An 18,984-nucleotide genomic window follows, 5' to 3' on the forward strand; every position below is an offset into this window, starting at 1 on the left:
TTCTCCAAGCCCGTCTTGGAAGGTATTAATAGATGGTCAGTCACGAGGTCCCGCACGTGGGGCCTCCGGGCCTCCTGAAGGACGCGGCAGGAAGGACGCAGCAGCCCTTGGGAACGATTCCTGCTCCGGAGCTGAGCCTGAGCCCGGCGAAGCCCACAGATCTCGCAGCTACTCCAGAGGAAGGCCCGGGACCGAGGAGGAAACGGACCCTCCCGCCACGGGGGGGAGCAGCACCAACAGCAGGAGGGAAACGTTACTGTGCGAGGAGGGAGGGGGAGGACGCTGTGACCAGTTGTGGCCAGCTGTGGCCCTCAGAGACCCGTCAGCCACATGTCGTGTTTGAACTTGGTTTGGATCCTGATTTAAACAAATCCACTCTAAAAAAAAAAAAAAAAAAAAAACCTGTGAGACTCAAATCAGGGAAAATTGGGCAGCGTGGGTTGGAGGTAATTTAATGACTGGCGAGAGTTGCTGGACACAATAATGGGGTTGTGACCACTTCTCCAAACCCCATTAGAGGTACGAATAAGCATGGAGCATCTTTCTTGCAGGGGAGCAGAGGACCGGCCGGTTATCAAGGCCCCAGCGGACCCCCAGGACCCAAGGTGAGCTCACTGTCCCTTTGGCTGGCGTCCAGACCCGCGCCGATCACCCTGTTGGAGGGGGCATCCCCCATCCCGTGTGACACAAGATAAGCAAACACGCGACCCCGGCCCTGGACAGATGGGACAGACACGGGTGTATTAGTCACAGGTGTTGGGGCCCCACGAGGCTGCGTGCCCCACAGGGGTGCATGGAAGTCACAGCCCAGGGCAGAGGGAACCGAACAGGCCGTGGGAGCAGGCTTCCCGGTGACAAGAGGCCGGGGTATCCCCGGTCCCCGGGGGAGATCACGGTTACCTTGTGTGACTAATTTGTGGGCCGGCAGGGCAGAGAAACCCCGTCGGCTGAGGACCAGGTTGGGTGCCTCTGGTCCGGTAACGGGGACCCAGCCGGGCGGGGGGACTTCCCTGCTCAGGGAGGGGTCTGTCTGCTGAGGACAGGGCCATTCAGTGGTTCGGCCTACGGGGCCCTGGGAGACTCGAGAAAGTTTGGGTCTTGCCCTCCAGCTGGAATTAGATCGGGGTCTCATGGCATCACACCCTGCCCACCCTACGGGGCACCCAGATGTAGTGACCAAGGACGGAATCGTCTGACAGGACAGAGGGCAGTCGGCTGACCCCCTCTGGGGCTTGACAAGGATTTCCAAGTCAGATATTACCCGCCGCTTCGTTGCCTCTTGCTGCGTCCGGCTCATGTTCGCGGGTGGCCTGGACCTCACTTCCCCACAGCCCCAAGGAGACGGGCCCCAGCCGGTGGCCCACCGTCCACTCTAGTCCCTGCAAATTCGCAGAACGTTCCAGAATGCCACAAGGCGGGTCCCCCATTCTTCTGTTCTCTTCTCTTTCTCCAGGGAGAAGCGGGCGACCGCGGCCCCCCCGGCCCCCCGGCCTACTTCCCTCACCCCTCCCTCACTAAAGGTTCGTATGTCTGCATCGCCCGGGCCCTCTCTGGTTCCGGACAGTCGTGAACTTGCCGGGAAGGTTTTCTAAGTAAGACAAAACAAAGCAAAGCAGAGAAGATGGTCAGAACATAACCTTTGGAGAACATGAGTCTCAGGTTCCGCTCCCCTCACTGACGGTGGGGTCCCGGACCCCCATTTCCCGCTGCCGGAGAGAGAGCCCTGGTGCTCCCGTGGACACCCGTAGGTTGGGAGAGTCCCTCATCCTACGTACCTCGTGCAGGCTCTGCTTTCCGTCTATAATGATGCCACGAGAAAACCCGGTCCCCTCCACGTCGGGCTTCGGGGCAGCAGCCCCAACACTACCCCTCCTTTCCGCTCGGGCACCGAGATGCTCCTGCCCCTGCTTACCCATCTGAAGCCCCAAACTGGCCACGGTCCATGATCTGTAAACAGCCACATCCCTCGAACCTTTCGAGGAATCCCCATGTATTTGCATGTGACCAACTGCCCAGAAGATGTCCCCACTGTCCCGGTGGGGCCCTGAGTGTAAGCAAGCAGTTCTGCACGTGTTGTGGCTAACGCCCGTCTCGTTATTTTACTCAGCCTCCCAGACTGGCGGGATCGTACCAAAATATTCTAATTCTGTGATATGAGCATTGGTCTCAGAACCTTTTCGAATGTGAGTCCTTCTGGGTTAAAAGGAAAAATGCTTTCAGCGCCCTCCGAAGACTTGTAGGTGTGTGTGCTTACGGGTAGCTGACCGGTGCTGTATGGAGCCCATGGGGGCCGCGATAATCGCCGTCGTGGTTCATGGCGACTTCCCCAGTGTCTGGGACAGTGCCGGGCAGATAGTAGGTTACTGGAACAGACTGAGAAGCATATGCACTATGTCCTTTGCACCAGAAAGAAATTTTAAAGGCTGAGTGTTTTAAAATCAAGACGGTCTAATATTTTCGTTCTGCACTGAGCAGATCAGCTGGCTCCCAGCTTCCTATGTCCAGGGTTCAAACACCCCCTCTCCTGCGTGGTGGGAAATTTGCATGTATTTATCCAACATTGTTGAGAACATAGAGTAGGACAGGGGACAGAGTAGGCAGAGGACAGAGCCCGTGAGCCCCCGAGAGATGGCTCTCCAGGGCAGCGCTGAGAGAAGAACACCTTGGCTCGCGGACACAAAGCTGGCTGCGTCTCCTCCATCCTTGCCAGTTCATACATCCCAGTAATGAGCGTGTTGGGAATCCACGCTCAGCACCTCCCTGGACGGCTGGCACGCACCCTCTTCACTGTGGAGTCCGACGTGCGTGCCACGCCGGAAACCCCAGGAAAAGGAGTGTGGGGTCCACGCACTGTTCGTGGTTATGGCGAGATTGAAATACGGCTTTTGCAGGCTTCGGGAACACAGTTGTTGTTTTTTTAATTGACGTGGGCCATTTTTCAAAAACGTCACTGACCAAGAGCCCAGAATTCATCCACTTCCCGTTTTCACCAGCTCGTGTTTCTAAAGCCACGCTGGGAAGGCGATGGCGATGAGTGGGCGCGTCGGCAGGCGCGGCGACTGACCACGACAGGCTGAGCAGATCCCCTCGGGGAAGAGGGAAATAAACGTATCTTCGCAGAGTAGCTTTGCCGGAGCTTGTCCGGACCCCGAAGGCTGGGGGAGGCTTGTATTTTTTCTTTCTCATGGTCGCAACGTGACCAAAACCAACCACCTTGCTCTTCTTCCACACTAACGAGAGCATCTGTGGTTGCACTTGGGTTTTGTGGGCTGTTGCTCCTGCCGGCCGGCCGGCATCCACACAACGCTCACGGGGCACGGGCGGGGGTCTCAGCTGCCGCCATCGCACCTATTGGTTGATGGACTTTTCCTAACCACCCCCCAAGATGGGGACCAAGGTTAGCCCTGTCTTGCTGGGGGGGGGGGAACTGAGGCACAGAACCTAAGTGACTTGCCCAAGATCTCTTGTGTAATGAGTAGAGGAGCGAGGGTCAGACCCAGGCAGATCTGTTCTGAGTGTGGGCCCATCTCGGTTGCAGGTGCCCGAGGTGACCCAGGATTCCCAGGGACCCATGGGGAACCAGGAAGCCGGGGCGAACCAGGAGACCCGGGCCCCCCGGGCCTCCCCGGCACATCAGTCACAGATGAAGGTAACTGACCCCGTGGTATCAAACGTGTGCCCCGCCCCCCAGTGTCCACACAGGGCCCCAGCCCCTTCCTGACCGCTCAGTTCTGCCCTCGGCGCTCTTACAGACGAGGCTCAGCGGCCCCAAGCGACCTGGGCGCAGGCCTCCCGGGGAGTGGTCCACCTGCGACGGCGACCCCCACGGGGCCGGGCTGCCGGTTGGCAGCGACTAGCACAATGCCGTGGGCTGGCCGGGACGGGCGTGGGCAGCTGCCGGACCTCGTGGCCGGGGCCGCGACGCACAGCATCATCTGGGGCTCTTCTGAGGTTGAAACAGGGTGATGAAGTCTTCCAATAGCGTCCACCCTTACGTCGCTGGCTGGATGGAGACCCACGATCCTGGGGGCCCGCAGGGGACGGGCGCTGACACAGCTGCTCCATGTGAGAATCTCATGCTGCTGGTGGTCGCTGTTGGATTTTCAGATGGGAAGAGAGGATTACCAGGTGAAATGGGTCCCAAAGGCTTCATAGGAGACCCCGGCGTCCCCGCGCTGTACCCCGGCCCTCCGGGCACTGATGGAAGGCCAGGACTCCAGGGACCCCCAGGGCCTGCCGGACCGCCAGGACCAGATGGTAAGTGGAACGAAACTCGGGTTCCGGCAGAGCAGCCTGGCCCGTGCCAGAGCCTTACAGGTTTCTGTGCTACCTAATTCCATTAACCAGCGCAGTATGCACTGCCCTGGGGTGTGGCAGACGCCCTGGGCTGCAGATAGAACAGCCAGTGATGAGGGAAGCCGCTGGGTACCCGCAGGCCCGTGGGCGTTACCCAGTGGGGTGCGGCCGCCTCTGGCTCCGGTGAGGTCAGCCGAGCCGGGGAACAACTGAGCAGCGCGGTCTGGAAGCAGGTGTGAGCTCGAAGCTCTCGGGCGGCTTGTATTTCGTTCCGTCACCTTCTTCCAGGGTGGAGGCCTCCTGCCTCAACTTGTAGCCTCTCTCCTCCGTCTTACTGGGATCTTGGGCAGACTTGACGGTCTGCCTTCTCAGCCCGTGCACGGCCAAGCCTGCCCCCGACGGCAGTCGACGGAAGAGGGGGCTGCGTTCCTCGAATGAGACGTGGCTGCTGTCGGCCAAGGCCGAGAGGCAAGACTTGCAGCGTCTACAAAGCAGACAAGCCTGAGCTTAGGGGCCCCATGCTGCCTCAGGTCAGCACTGAATCCTGGGGCAGAGTGGCTTTCCGGGTCCCCGTGTCCCCAAGCTCCTCATTCCATGGAGGATGGTCCAAGGAGGCGGGGCACGTGCCGTCTGTCTTTGAGCTTTGCCACAAAAGCAGTTATCTTGTCTGCTGCCAGGTTTAAAGGGTGGTTTAAAGGGTGGTTTCAGCCCTTGTAAAAGCTGCTAAAGGGAACATCTCCTCCCAAGAGCTGGGAGAAACGAGGCTATGGGAGAAAACGCGAGGTCACAGTTTCTTTCTCTGTGATGCCGTCCGCGGTCTATCAGCCTCTCTTTGAAATATTTGACTTTAAATTCCCTGGTTTTCTCCCCCCGCCCCCATGATCTCTGAGCTTCTTCTCTGCGGGCAGGGAGAACAGCAGGTCGCTGACAGACAGTGCTTGATCTCGGGTACGGGTCAGGCTCGGGTCTGTGCCTTGGTTGCTCCCGGCTGTCCCTTTGCCCTCTCTGGAGGAAAGCCACTAGGACCAGTAGAAGCCTCTGTGCACACACGGCTTTCGTTAAAAAATCATCAGCCCCTTTGTGTTCTCCGGTCAATGTCGAAGCGTCCAAGAAATGTCCAATTTTCCTTCAACTGCAAAGCCAGATTCGCACATTCTTCTGGAAATTTTTAGGTGCAGATAATTCCCTGGAATTTGCCAGAGAGTTTGAACAGTGTTATCTTTAATGTATTTTTATCCCGGAAGTAATATTTATTACTGTGACATCAGTGATAAGGGCCAAGGGCTTTCTGGGAGTGTTATGTTTCCTGAGTAAATGTTATCTGCTAAGTGTTCCCTTTGGCAAGAGGACGGGTTGTGTTTAAAGTTTTTAAAAGCATGAAAATTTGCCTCTATAAGGGAGTGTGATCGACCTTGTCCTTGTCATTATTCCAGTAACTAAATTCCGTTTTGCTAAAGATACAAACACCATCTTGTTTTGTAAATCTTGCTTAGGAAGTCTGTGATTTACTAATGTAGATTTTCTGTAAACAAATTAGTTTCTTGTGCACATTTTATCCATAAAATGCATGGAACAGTATCCAATAAATTTTATCAACCTACCATATGAAAAGCATACAACTTAAGTTCTCCTTGAAATATTTCTTTTACCCCGTGAGACACATTGTTTCCAAATCACTTTTTTTTTTTTAAGCAGTCTTGTACAAAAAGTAGCCAACCGTAATGGCCTTTTAAAACATTTTTGTGCGTAGTCAGAATTTAATACCAGTGACCTTGATTCCCACACAGTTCTTCAACTTTTTCCCTGGAATGAAATTCTTGGATTCCTTTCTTGTTACCAGAACTCCGTCCTGTGTTATGTTGCTGCTAATGAAAACCAGCCCATTTTCATTTTCTGCGGTTCCCACAGAACCGAGCGACAAGTCAGTTTTCTTTCTGAGCTAACGTGCTTGTGATTCTCGCTGAGTTCAGGGAATCAGGTGTCGGGGCAGTTCCAGTGTTTTCTAGAATAGTTCAGATTTCTGCCAGCTTTGTTAGGCTCTTGGCCTCTTCCAGAAAAGCGTGTTGCAGACGTCTCAGAGGTGCTCTGCTGCCCTGAAGGTGGAATTACGAGCTTGTGAAACGCAGCAAAGAGGGAGGCTGCGCCATGGGGTGGCCGTGGGGTTCGCCGGCGGGGACCGGCTCTGTGCCAGACGTAAACCCCGCATCCCCGAGACACCATGACTGAGTGCCTCCCTGTCCGCTGCGCTTCTCACGACATCCAGACGGTGTGGAGGTGTAAAATAAAGCCCACAAGGCCCTCCGAGGCCTAAGGGCCCTTGACCTGGTCGCCAGGGACCCGGGTGCACATCCCAGGGGTGCCGTCCTGCTCCACGGGAGGATGCAGCCCACCCCTTCCTCGAGGGCCTTCCACGACGCCCCTCTGTCCTTCCCCTCCTAGCTCACAGCCATTCTTCTGAGGGGCTTTCGTTGCCCCCCACCCTGTCCCTCCTGCACCAATGGGGAGACGAGAGTCCCTCGAAGTTCACTCTCAGACCCTTGTCTCTGTGCCCTCCACGTGGCTGGACCGTGCGGCTTCTCCAGCTGAAGCCCAGACTCGGCCCAGCTCTCCGTGTGTCTCCGGCCCAGGCCTGCACTGGGCCCCAGACTCACTCACACAGTCGGCCTGTCCCGTGGCCACCCTGCCTGTCTCACAGATGTCTCAGAGCTTCATGCGTCCAACTGAACTCTGGGTCTCCTGCCACCCAGGCCCCCCACCCAACCTGCCCTGGACAGGGCCTCGCCCCTCCCCACAGACCCGGGAGCTCGGGCCACAACCCTGGGCGTCCCGCCGACACCTCACTTGCCAGCAGCCGGGACGCCTCTGCCTCTTGGCTCCGTCTACTGCCCTCTGCTCACTGCCTGCCCTCCCCGAAGCCAGCACGGCACCTGCCGTGGACCTGCCGGGTAGACCGTGTACCATGTAGCCCACTCACGACCGGCCTCTCCTCTTTCTCTCTCTGCTCGACTCTCCGCAGGGGGCAGGCGGGGGCAGGTAGATCTCTAACCTGCGCGTTCCTGCCACTTCCCTCAGAACTCTTGAGGCCCCTGGGTGCCTCAGCCGGTTAAACCTCCGACTCGTGATCTCAGGGTTGTGAGTTCAAGCCCGACGTGAAGCCTACTTTAAAAAAAACAACTCTGCGCTTGGGCTTGTGGTCAAATCCACAGCCCTGGCCTGGCCCCCTCGCCTCCCCTCGATGCCCGGCTTCCCCCCACCTCAGGGGCTCCCGGACACACTCCTGCTGTCTCTGGCGCCGTCCCCCGTGCCCGCCTTCAGCCACTCTCTCTTCCTCTCCAGGTCCGAGGCTCTGGTCCTAGAAAGGACTGTCCTCGGCCACTTGAAATGGGCTTTCTCTGCTGCTGTCTGAAAGCCCCACAGCCTGGGCTGTCCTTGAGATTCCGGCTGGTTTGTTTAGGATTATGTGCCTGCCCCACCCCCACCCGGCCTGTTAGCACCGCCAGCATCCGCCGTGTCGCCTCCAGTGTTCCATGTACGTGGCTCCGGGGCACCACGGGGCTAGCCCAGGGCTGGACGTGTTGGACACATCCGTGCATGAAGGACAGATACCGTCTTCGGTGTGTGGGGAAGCCAAAGAGCACAGGACAGGAGGACCCACCACCTTACTTAGGAGCGTTCGGACTGAGCGCCACGTCTGGTGTCGCTTCTCCAAGCAGAGAGCAAATGCCCTTAAAATCCGTGTTTGCTCCCCTCCCGGCCCCCTTGGGGGCCTCTTTCTCACCACCCCCCAGGTACGACGGGGTGGGGATGACAGCAGGTGTTTCGGGGCGTTGGGGGTTCTGGGTCTGGCGCTGTGAGCACCGCGGGGTTTGTCGGTGAGGACAGGCTCTGGGGGACATCCCCATCCTTCCCCATCAGCACCGGTTTCCGGGGCGCGATGCCCCATCCCCGCCACGAGGTGGCGCTGCTGTTGAGAAACCTTGGGGCGATGCGCCGGCTTGTGCTCCCATTTCTTGGGCTTCCCGTATCCCTGCTGTTCAGAACTCCGGGAGCCTGGAGACGCGGCAGGACCTCCGGGGGGCCCTGATCCCAGACACTGGGGGCGAGGGTCTGGAAGGGGGTGGGAAGTCAGAGGGTCCAAGTCGCCTGCGCTCACCACGCAGACCCACGCGTGCACCTGCTCCGGGGAACGCCCGTAGGGAACCGAGGTCATTTCCATATCTTGGTTTGTTTGGGATTTTTGTCTTTTGGGGAGCCCCAGGTGGTGTGGGTCTTGGAATAGGAGTCTTCAGGACATACATAAAACATGTGGTGGATTTCAGAGAAATAGGGTGAAGATGTCCCGTGTCCCTCCATCTGTGAACGCCTGCAGACTTTTTGTGGACAAGAAAATCACTTTTTTTAATTATTATAAAAGAACGTGTTTAATATTCAGTGTTTCAAAATAGATGGGAGGCTGAAAACAAAGTATAATTAGTAAAAAAAAAATCTTAAGAAACTAAAAAAAAATTTTTTTTTTAAATACGTGGCTGAAACATGAAAACATTTCCTTGGACTCCAAGAAAGGTTTTCACAGCAAAGGTTTTTATGTCTCGCTTTCAAAAGGAAGACTGCAGTCCTAGGCTCTTGCTTCTCCTCCCATCCCGGGGACTGTCCTGGAATGGAGCTGGGTCCTCTGTTGGGGGACCCGAGCAGTGACCCTTCCAACCCTGGGTGCAGGGAGAGGTGGGGTCTCGGTGCGGCACTCATGGGCCCTCCCTGTGGGTTCTCTCCTTAGGTTTCCTTTTCGGCCTTAAAGGAACAGAAGGGAAGGTGGGCTACCCTGGGCCTTCTGGCTTCCCTGGGGCTCGCGGACAGAAAGGATGGAAAGGTAAGGATGGTCGCATCGGGAAGGCCGGAGGAAGGTGGGGAAACCACTCCTGTGTCCCATGGCGCTACCTAGGGGCGCCCAGCCCTCATTTCTCCCATCCCTGCCATCCCTTCGTCACGGACCCTTCTGGGGGTGCAGAGCCCAGTAGGGCCGGAAAAGAGGAGCAGTGACGTCTCGGGCTGAAGCTGATGATTCTTCTAAGTGCTCAGCTCAAGGTCAGGGTCACAAGCCCTGCAGACGGTTCCAGAAAGTGTGACCACTGTGTCGTCACAGCTTGTCCTCCCAGTCTCCCTGAGTTAGGGACTCATCACCAGTGGGGACAGGACGAAGCAGGGTGTCCAGCACTTGCCCCCCCGTTGGTGGGAGCGGTGCGGTCAAACAAGCGGAAGAAGGGGGTTCCTAGTAAAGAACTACGTCGCCTTTCTGGAGAAGGGCCAGCCCCGGTGGCCCTGAGCCACACGCCGTGACTTTGTGGCACATGGGGATGTGTGGGGATGTGGGCAACCCGCGGTGGGTGGGGCCAACCATAGGAATCAGACGCCACGGAAAGCTGCATCCCCTCGTCCCGTGAGCCACCTCCTGTCACCTGTGCCACCAGCAGTGGTTCCCGGGGCCCCACCACAGCAAGACAGAGAAGGGACGATGAGTGTTTCCTCCCTCCCACCCAGGGTCTTGGCCTCTGAGCCGTGGCTCCAGCCAAGCACCCTCCCCAGGGCTCCCCTTTTACCCCAGACCCTGGAACACTGGCTCCCCCCAGCCCCAGGCCCAGAAGGCCCTGCTCTCAGCCGTACACACACACACACACACACGCACACTCCTCTGTAAACAGTGTGTTGTTCAGCTAATCTTGGGGAGACAGGGCAGGACTCCGTATCCCAAGGAATGACTCCTGCTCCTCATCTCGGAAACAGTCCCCACCGGGCACGGGAGCAGACAAGGTCCCGGGGCGCCTCCTCGCCGCTCCAGCCCCCGCCGCCCTGGACTTCCGTCGCCCCGCACAGATGGGAAGGGTGTCTAGCACACGCCCCGCGAGGAAATAACGAGTCTCTCCCTCTGCCTCACGCTGCAGGGGACGCCGGGGACTGTAAGTGCGCGGAGGGCGATCAGTTCGTGAAGGGGCTCCCGGGGTTCCCAGGACCCAAGGGCCTACCCGGCATCAATGGAGAGCCAGGAAGGAAAGGGAGCCAAGGAGACCCTGGCCAGCACGGCATCCCCGGGTTCCCCGGGTTCAAGGTGAGACCCCGGTTCTAGGGAAGCTGATGGGACGTCCTGGACAGCTTCTGTTTGAGGTGAACATAGACCCAGACCAGCGAGCGTCACGCGCCCCATGCCCCATTCAGGAAGGCCATGTGCTCCAGAAGGAACTCGATAACGTGTCCTGGTAAGAAGGGGAACAGCACGGCCACCGTGGGAAATGGTTTGAGGTTTCCCTGGAAAGTCAGAGGCAGAGTTACCGTGAGCCCCAGGAGGCCCGCCCCTGGGAACCTCGGAGGGCACGAAACACACGTCCACACAGAAACCGTACGCAGGTGTTCCAAGCCTGTTGCTGATAGAAGCCGAAAAGTAGAGACGACGGAAACGTCCATCAGCTGGCAAACGGCTAAGCAAAGGCAGCGTCCCCACACAGCGGAACGTCACTCAGCCCCAGGAAGGACAGGAGCTCGGGTACCCGCTACAGCGGGGGGAGCCCAGGAACATGCCGAGTGGGAGGAGACCGTCCCAGAAGAACAGAAGTCACGTGATGCCGTTCGCAGGAAGAGTCCAGGACGGGCAGCTCCAGAGACAGAGGCAGATGGGGACCTCCAGGGGCTGACGGGGGGGGACGGGCAGTGAGTGTCACGGCTGAGGAGTCTCCCTGGGGGCGGAGAGGAAACTGTTCTGCAATTAGATTACCGATCATTACACAATCTTGTGAAAATACTGAAAAAACACCAGATTATAAGCTTCAAAATGGTGAATTGTATGGAAAAAAGAACAAAACACTAGCATCTTGAATGTAAAACGCTTTACTGAACGTTCACCTTTTGAAATTTAGTACAGACCTGTTGCGGCATTGTATGAAATCTCCTTTAACGGGGTAAGAAGTGAGGCCTCCAGGTTAGCCGTGCGTTCCCAGGAAGGCAGGGATGTCCCCGCCCGTGGGTTCCGCGTGTATCAGCCGACCAGACTTCGTTCCACACCCGTGAAAAGAGCGTCTGTAGGAAAGTCAGAGGCAGAGTTACCGTGACAGGTCCTGCAGTGACAGGTTTTAACCGAAGATTTCAAAGCCGGTTTCAGATAAAGGCAAAGAAAATATGCTTCATTTACTCATGTATTTGTTTTACTTAAAAAGAGAGCTGCAAGAGATTTATAAAGTTTTCGGTTTACTTACCCAGCAATAGAGGAAAAATTGCTTGGGACCCAGGGCCAAGGGCGGTTAGCGCGATCTGGCTCCATGGCCTGGGGCAGAGGGGACAGGTGGCCCCATCTGGTGCCGGGGAGGGGGTCGCTCCCAACGAGTCTGCGGCTCTGGAGCTCTGCAGGGGCAACGAGTTCCAGCACAGTCTGCTCCAGGCCCGCACGGTCGCTCAGAACAGACGGTTTATCCGACCGAAAACAGCAGGTGCGATGTTGTATCCTGGCTTAAAAATGATACTGTCCCCGGCTCCTGGCCGTCTGTGTGTGTGGACGCATAGGTAGGGAGAGAACAAACTTGCAAGGCAAAACTGGTGGGATCTTTGGTTGTTTACACATTGATCAGGTCTTTCCTAGAAGCCAAATGGACCCCATTTTGCGCACGGGAATGTCTGGAACCTTTCCCCAACTGTAGGGCGCCCTCGCCCACGGCATTTTTGTCGGAGGACCTCTGACACTGTGTTTGTTGCCTCGCATTTCATTGTATGCTCTTGGGTCCGGTGACCCTGCGGCAGCAGGAATGCCTGCGATGATTTTCCTGTTTTTTGACGATTTTACCGATCGAGTCTGCGAGAGCCTGTGAAGTCGGGAGCCAGTCGGTAAAGGGGCCCCTCTGTCGCTCCCTTGGCCCGGCCCCTGCATACTGAGTACTGGCTGCTACGCGTTCTCCCAGACACGGGAAGAATGTGGCCCTTTTCTGCCCAGGACTAAATCAATAAATCAAGTAGGTGTTGGATTTTTCAGGACATTCCATTTAATTAGAGCGACACGAAGATCTCCCGTGTTCTTGCAAACGACAACCAAGATTTGCCAGAAACGAGCACGCACACAGGAACACCCTGACCTCTCGTCTCCGCTCCTCGGGAGACCTCCGCAGGGTTCCACGACCGAGACCCGAGCGTCCTGCACTCGGCTTGTCTCTAAAGTGCGACGCTTTCCTCCAGCCTTAACTTCGGTCAGGAAGACAGGCTGTACGCAAAGGACTCTGTTGCTGTCAGTCCTGAATGAACGCAAGTTTCCTTCGTACGTGGGAGGCTTCGTACCCCCTCGAGTCTCAGTGACGTCGTTGGGAGTCAGCAACCTTGTGTTCGTCTGAGGCTGTTGCTTCTCAGAAGGTCACGAGTATGTGAATCCCTGGGAGCTGCTTGAAATGCAGATTCTGGTTCCGAGCCGGGTCTGGCCCGAGGTCCGTGTTTCTGACGGGCTCCCGCGGGGCCGATGCAGCCGGTCCGCAGACCACAGCGGGACCCGCGAGGTTCTGGTCTTCACGACGCAGCCGCGTGTGGCTACTTCCATTACGTTTTGATTGTCTGAAGTTTAAAAGTCAGTCTCACCGGCCGTCTTCTAGTGCTCCCTGACCACACCTGTGGCTGGTGGCCACCGAAGCGGACAGCCGGGGACGGGATAGTCTCCCGAGGCAGAAAGGTGTTCGGGGCAGCGCTGGGCTTGGTGACGGGTGACGGCTCCAAGTGACCCGTGAAACTCGCCATCTTCCCCGGTGTCCTCAGCAGAATGAGCGGACGACCTCGTGTGCTTGTCTCCACAGGGCGCACCTGGCCACGTAGGACCTCCCGGGCCCAAAGGGCTGAAGGGCGACTCCCGAGCAGTCACCACCAAAGGTCAGTCTCTGGGGGCGGCAGTCCCTGGCCCCACAGTCCTCCCGCGGCCGCTCTCGCCAGAGTGGCCTCACCTGCAAACCCTCTCCCAGGTGAGCGGGGACATCCGGGGGTCCCAGGCGTGCCGGGGCTGAAAGGGGACGACGGGGTCCCCGGGCGCGACGGGCTGGACGGATTCCCAGGCCTCCCAGGCCCTCCGGTGAGTAGCGTGACGGCGGCAGAGAGTGGGGGCTGGCGCCGCCCAGGCCCGGGGTGGTCGCAACCTTCACCCTGCACTGACTCCAGCCAGCACAGCCTGGGCTGTCGGAATGACCCCAGGCCTGCTGGTGGGGAAACAGGGAGGTGGGCTGGACGTCATGCCCCAAGGGCACACGTGAAGCTTAGAGTGAGCAGAGAGTCCCCTGCGGGAGCCCCAAACGGGCGTCTGCATCGGAGCCCCCGGCGGAACCCGCCGCAGCCTCTCCCCAGGCTCCAGTGGTCTTGGTGTCCCTGGGTTCGTAGACGGCTGTCCTCCGCCCGTGTCTTCACAACGTCTGCCCCCGTGCGTGCTGTCTCTGTGTGCGCGTCCCCCGTCTGTGGGACACTAGCCTCCCCTTACCCTGATGGACCTCGCAGACCCCATTTCCAGAGCAGCCTCATTCTCGGGCCGGGGTCAGGACCCCCGCATCTCGCAGGGGACGTGGGTCCCCGCGCCAGCTTGTCGGCCTCACTCCCAGGCCAAGCCGCTCTGCTCCACGCAGCTCGTGCCCGCCACGGCACTGGCCGTTTCTCAGAGCCCTCCTCCCTGTCCTTGGAAAACATCCGATTCTCCGGAACCTCGTACTGCTGTTTTAATGACGACCCTGAAAACTATTTCCACAAAGAGTTCACATGGCACAACCGTCCGAGCGTGACTTTGGTCCCCGTGGGTCCCAGTCTGCCCCCACTGACCTCAGCCCCCTTGTACTGCCCCATCGCCGCCCTCCTTCTGCACCTGCTGGGCACGTCCATGCACCGGAGCCCCCACGTCTGCGATGCTGCCTCGTCTCCTCACCACAGTGAGCACGACGCTCGTTCTGGTCCAAATCAAGGACTTTCTTTCCTTCGAGGATGGATCGTCCCTGTGAATAGCAGCTGCGTCCCGATGCCCGACCACAGCAGCAGAACACACGTCCCCGCTCCCATTAACCCAAACCCGTGCCTAACTGCTCCCACAGAACCTTCTGTGCACAAAGCTCTGGACCAAGGGGACCCCAGAGGCTTGGGGAGAGCACAGGAAACAGACCGTGTGCCTCCCGGACTGTCTCCCTCTGTGTCCCCAGGATTGACCGAAAACCTGATTCCTGTGCTTGGCCAGGCCCTGACGGCAGGTGCCTGTTAACATCCGCCGTCCCGCTGCCTGTGTCCGTCACACCCACTCGGGGGAGCGGGAAGGAGAACGGGGGTGTGGCAGCCTTTGAGGTTGACGTGATTTTTAAGAGAGAAACCGAATTTTCACACAGGGTGATGGCATCAAAGGCCCCCCAGGAGACTCAGGTTACCCAGGAGCACCGGGCACGAAGGGCGCTGCAGGAGACAGGGGCCCCCAAGGACTGGGCCTCCCCGGCCCCAAAGGCGAGCGTGGTTTCCCCGGAGACGCCGGACTACCCGGACCACCAGGCTTTCCCGGTCCCCCTGGCCCCCCCGGTCCCCCTGGACAAATAGGTATGAAGGAGCACGCCCTTTGATCATTTGATCATTCTGTCATAGGACACTGGCCCCAACTGTCCTTTGGCAAAGTGGGACCTCCCCGGAGCTCCCGTGGGGACGTGTCACGCTCTCAGTTCTTGGCATGTTCCAGTGACCCTGACCGCGGGGCCTCCAGGCCCCCAGATTCTGGTCCCGCAAGGCCGGGCTCTCCCTCGGGTGCCGGGGCACGGGGGCTCTGCACAGACGCTCCGCGGTGGGCCCGGCTCCCCTGCCGGCCCGGCCTCCCCCGCACGCACCCACAGGGGGTCCCTAAGTCCCCGCCGCCTCATCCCTGCGTGTGTCTTGTCCCCAGACTGTGACACAGGTGTGAAAAGGCCCATCGGAGGCGACGGACAGGAGACGGTGCAGCCAGGTATGGTCACGGGACCGGGGCGCTCTGGGACACGGGAACGTTGGGTTTATGAGCTACGTGACCCGTCAGGATGGCTGTGGGCGCCCGCGGCGAGGGCGGAGCCGCAGGAGGAAACGCAGACCGTGCCAGGCTTGGGGCGGGCGTGCCCTCCGCAGCGGCTGGTCGTCAAAGGCCGGGCAAGCGTGATAATGCGTCGCGCCCCGGGTTCCTGCCGACGGGAAGCAGCAGCCCACCGCCCGGCGAGAACTCAGCAGATAAGTGTCGTCACGCTACCGTCTGCGTGGGGATTGCTTCAGGAGGGGTCCGATCCCTGCCAGCGGAGAGCTGGGCCGAGCACTGGGCACTGCTGGGAAGAACCGGGGCTGGCGGACAAGAGGGGGACATGTGACCCCCGAGCCGAGGCCCAGAGGGGGCAGAAGGGACAGGAGAGATCCCGTTGGGGGCTGAGTCGCCCCGCCTCGAGGGTGTACTGAGGGACCCCCATGGGAAGCCACGATGAGTCCAGGGCACGAGGGGTGAGGAGTTTGAAGAGGTCCGCACAGACAGTAGGGTGCTCCGAGACCATGTGGACGCAGCAGGGCGCTCGGGGTAAGGGTGCGGGGCAGGCACTGCGGAGCCTTCAGCGAGCTGGTGGGAGGCCCCCAAACGGGAGACCCTGCAGGCCGGAGCCTGTGCCCCCCCAACCCCCACATTCTTCATCCTGACGGCCTGGCCGGGCCACTGTGCACCCCGGGGACCCCAGGGCAGTGGAAGAGGCCAGATCCCAAGCATATAGACAGAGCCCCACATGAAGACCTGCGAGGTCTCCCTTAGAGACCAGATGACAACACCCCCCCCAGGGTGCTCCTGCCCTCCGCCACCCTGACCGACAGCAAGTGGCTGCAGTGGGTTCCGTGTTTGGGGGCTCACGGCAGCTCAGCGCCGTGGCTGACTCTGGAGCCGAGAGTCACAAAGGAGAGGTTGAAGGATTCCTTTGGCGGCCGCGAGCTGTCGCCTGCGACTGGGGACGTCTCTGGAGGAGAGCCAGACGCTGCCGCTGGCCGACTGGGCCGGCCCCGGGGTGCCCGGCCGGGGCCCGGCGACGGCCCTCAGCGTGCGGGTGACATCGCCAGCACACTGTCCGGTCAATTTGATGGGACCGACCGCACTGGCACTTACATCATGACACAAAGACATTCGGCCTTTCTTTACGCTGGAATGAGATTAATCAAATCATTAAATGACCGTCATAAAACAGCAGCTGGTTTTGTTGGCGGCCGCTTCTGCCCTTGGCAGCACGGGGGGCCGTGAGAGTGGGCGTGAGAGGCCGCCCCGCTCAGCCCGTTCCTCCCCCTTCCCAGGTTGCGTCGGAGGCCCCAAGGGGTCGCCAGGCCTGCCGGGACCCCCAGGCCCCACAGGTAAGCCAGAGGCCTCTCCCTGCTTCTCTGTGTCTTCACTGCCACTGTTCCTCTCGGCTCCTCTTCCTGCTGCCCTGCCCTCCCCCGTGCGCGTGGACGTCACTGAGTCCCGCGCTCATGACCTGCCACCGCAGACCGTGGTCACGCACATAGGGAAGCGGCTTTTTCTCCTCACCATGGAAGATGCATGAAAACTGACACCTCACTCAGCCCTGGGCCGCAAGAGAGGGTTCCTGCCACACAGAGCTTCACCTCTGCGGGCGCCCAGGCCTCTGCGGGCATCCATGGGCAGTGGGGGTCGGTGGGGTCTGCGGTGGGCATGGCCAGCCATCAGAGGTGCCCACCGGGCTGACATCCCCCAGCTTGTCTTTTCGGAGGGTCCCAAGGACCACATAAGTCCCACAGACCTGCTGCCGGGGTTCGCTCTTGGGGCTCTGATGTGTGTCGTGCTTTCTTTGGGCTACTTAGGGGCCAAGGGCCTCCAAGGGACACCAGGACTCTCGGGAGCAGACGGAGCACCAGGGCTCAAGGGTCTCCCCGGAGACCCGGGCCGTGAAGGATTCCCAGGACCCCCAGGTAAGGCAGGGTCAGACCCCCACACAGCCCTATAAGTCTGGGAGGGACCACGTGGGACGTGGAGGCCCCAGGTCTCTCGTCTTTGGACACTTAGAAACTGCCAACACGGACTTGATGACCACTTTGTTCTCTGGTTGGGAAATTAAGAATTCTTGAGCTTTCCATCACTGCTATTCTGCTGACCCCCTCGGCTCCTGCAAGAAAAGAGACAGGTGTGCGGGACCGTTTTCTCTGGTTGATGAGGAATGTTTCAAGGGCAAAGCTGCGGTGCCCTCTTCTGAGACTGGCCCCGGAGGCACAAGGCCCTCGGGTCATCGACTCTACTCTGCTGGTCACTCCGCGGACAGCCCAGGAGGGTGCCCGAGCCCCGCAAGGGCTGCTGGCCCGCTCTGGATTGGGGAGATTCGGGCTCAAGAAGCAGACGGTTCTAGAGGCCTTCTGCACTGGAGTGACGCTGTGCGGCTGGGCCAGATGGCGGAGTGGGAGAGGACGCTGTGGGCCCTGGTGGGCAAGGCCTTGAGCTGAGACCCCCGAAGAAACACTTGCTGTTTGCAGCCCCTTTCTGGTGTCTCCCTTGGCCCGTCACGATGCTAACCTCCAGTTATGGGGACGACCCATGTTTCCTTCCAGGGTTCGTGGGGCCCCGAGGATCCAAAGGTACAGCGGGCCTTCCTGGTGCGGACGGTCTCCCGGGTCCCTCCGGTCTGCCGGGCCCCATCGGGCCCCCAGGGGACAGGGGCCTGCCCGGAGAAGTTCTGGGAGCCCAACCTGGGCCCCGAGGAGATGCTGGGGTGCCTGGACAGCCTGGCCTGAGAGGCCCTCCGGGAGAGAGGGGCCCACCTGGATTCAGGGGTAAGTCTTTGCGGCCGGAGGGGGACGGGGAGCCCAATCCCACGGCCCCGTGGCGTCCGAGGGGGGTATGCTAGAGCCCACAGGCCGTATGGAGTGTCTGTTGCTTTTTCTTCCCCACACTCAGTACGTATCCCTTGAGAATGTTCTAGGACAGTAATCGTCTTCGGGTTTACGTTCCCCAGCCAGGATGGGCCGTCTGAGACGTTGACACCTACAGACTAACGATGCTCGTCCTGTTCCCAAGCTGGGAATGAGCGGGGGGGTCGGGGCAGGGCTTCCTGCGGAATGTGGGCTGCTGGTGTGAAGGGAGGCGGCGGTGTGCGGAGGGCGAGGGGGACGACCAGCGACGGAACGAACGCGGCTTCGCAGGCGGGTGTGACGCGGACGAGGAGACGCTCCCCTGCCCACAGCACCATCCGTGTACACGTGAGGACTAGTCGGATGCGTGCATGGGGCGTCTGATGGCTCTGTGAAGCCGGCGTGTGCAGAACTGGCCTCGGAACCCCACATGCCCGCGGTCGGCGGGACACAGGCAGTCACGGAAGGGCTCACACTGGTGTTTGGGGCCACGTGCCCCGGAGACCACCGACCACTGCTGTTCCTGATCAGATACGGAGATGCGGGGACAGCGGTGACTTTACGGCTGTCTGTGCCGGCTCCCGAGCCCGGGGAGGAAGGGGGCTTCCTCTATGGGGCAGGAAGCAGGTGTCCCGTCCCCCCAGGGCCATCGGGCCTCCAGACACTTGGGCGAGTGACGCCTGGGTCTCAACAGGCAGGTGAAGTCACCAGGCTCAGGCGCCCCGGTGGGTTCTCGGGTGAGCCTGTCTGTTTTCAGGCCTGAGGTTGGGGCAGGGGAAGGGGCACAGGGCAGGGAGGTCCCACGTTCATCACATCCGCACTGTTGGC

General features: G+C 59.6%; 1 protein-coding gene across 1 annotated transcript in view; it reads left to right on the forward strand.

Moving 5' to 3' along the window:
• Positions 1-18,984, forward strand: part of COL4A2 (collagen type IV alpha 2 chain) — a 155,537-nt gene that overhangs the window by 115,862 nt on the left and 20,691 nt on the right. Inside the window, exons 17-29 of the mRNA XM_044250093.1 lie at positions 552-605; positions 1,454-1,520; positions 3,539-3,649; positions 4,108-4,257; positions 9,071-9,163; positions 10,233-10,396; positions 13,104-13,176; positions 13,266-13,372; positions 14,655-14,856; positions 15,194-15,253; positions 16,594-16,650; positions 17,119-17,226; positions 17,857-18,078. Coding sequence (XP_044106028.1) covers positions 552-605; positions 1,454-1,520; positions 3,539-3,649; positions 4,108-4,257; positions 9,071-9,163; positions 10,233-10,396; positions 13,104-13,176; positions 13,266-13,372; positions 14,655-14,856; positions 15,194-15,253; positions 16,594-16,650; positions 17,119-17,226; positions 17,857-18,078 — 1,468 coding nt within the window. The remainder of the gene's footprint in view (positions 1-551; positions 606-1,453; positions 1,521-3,538; positions 3,650-4,107; positions 4,258-9,070; positions 9,164-10,232; positions 10,397-13,103; positions 13,177-13,265; positions 13,373-14,654; positions 14,857-15,193; positions 15,254-16,593; positions 16,651-17,118; positions 17,227-17,856; positions 18,079-18,984) is intronic.

Source organism: Neovison vison, chromosome 5 (assembly GCF_020171115.1).
Source record: "Neovison vison isolate M4711 chromosome 5, ASM_NN_V1, whole genome shotgun sequence".
Classification (NCBI taxonomy): Eukaryota; Metazoa; Chordata; class Mammalia; order Carnivora; family Mustelidae; genus Neogale; species Neogale vison.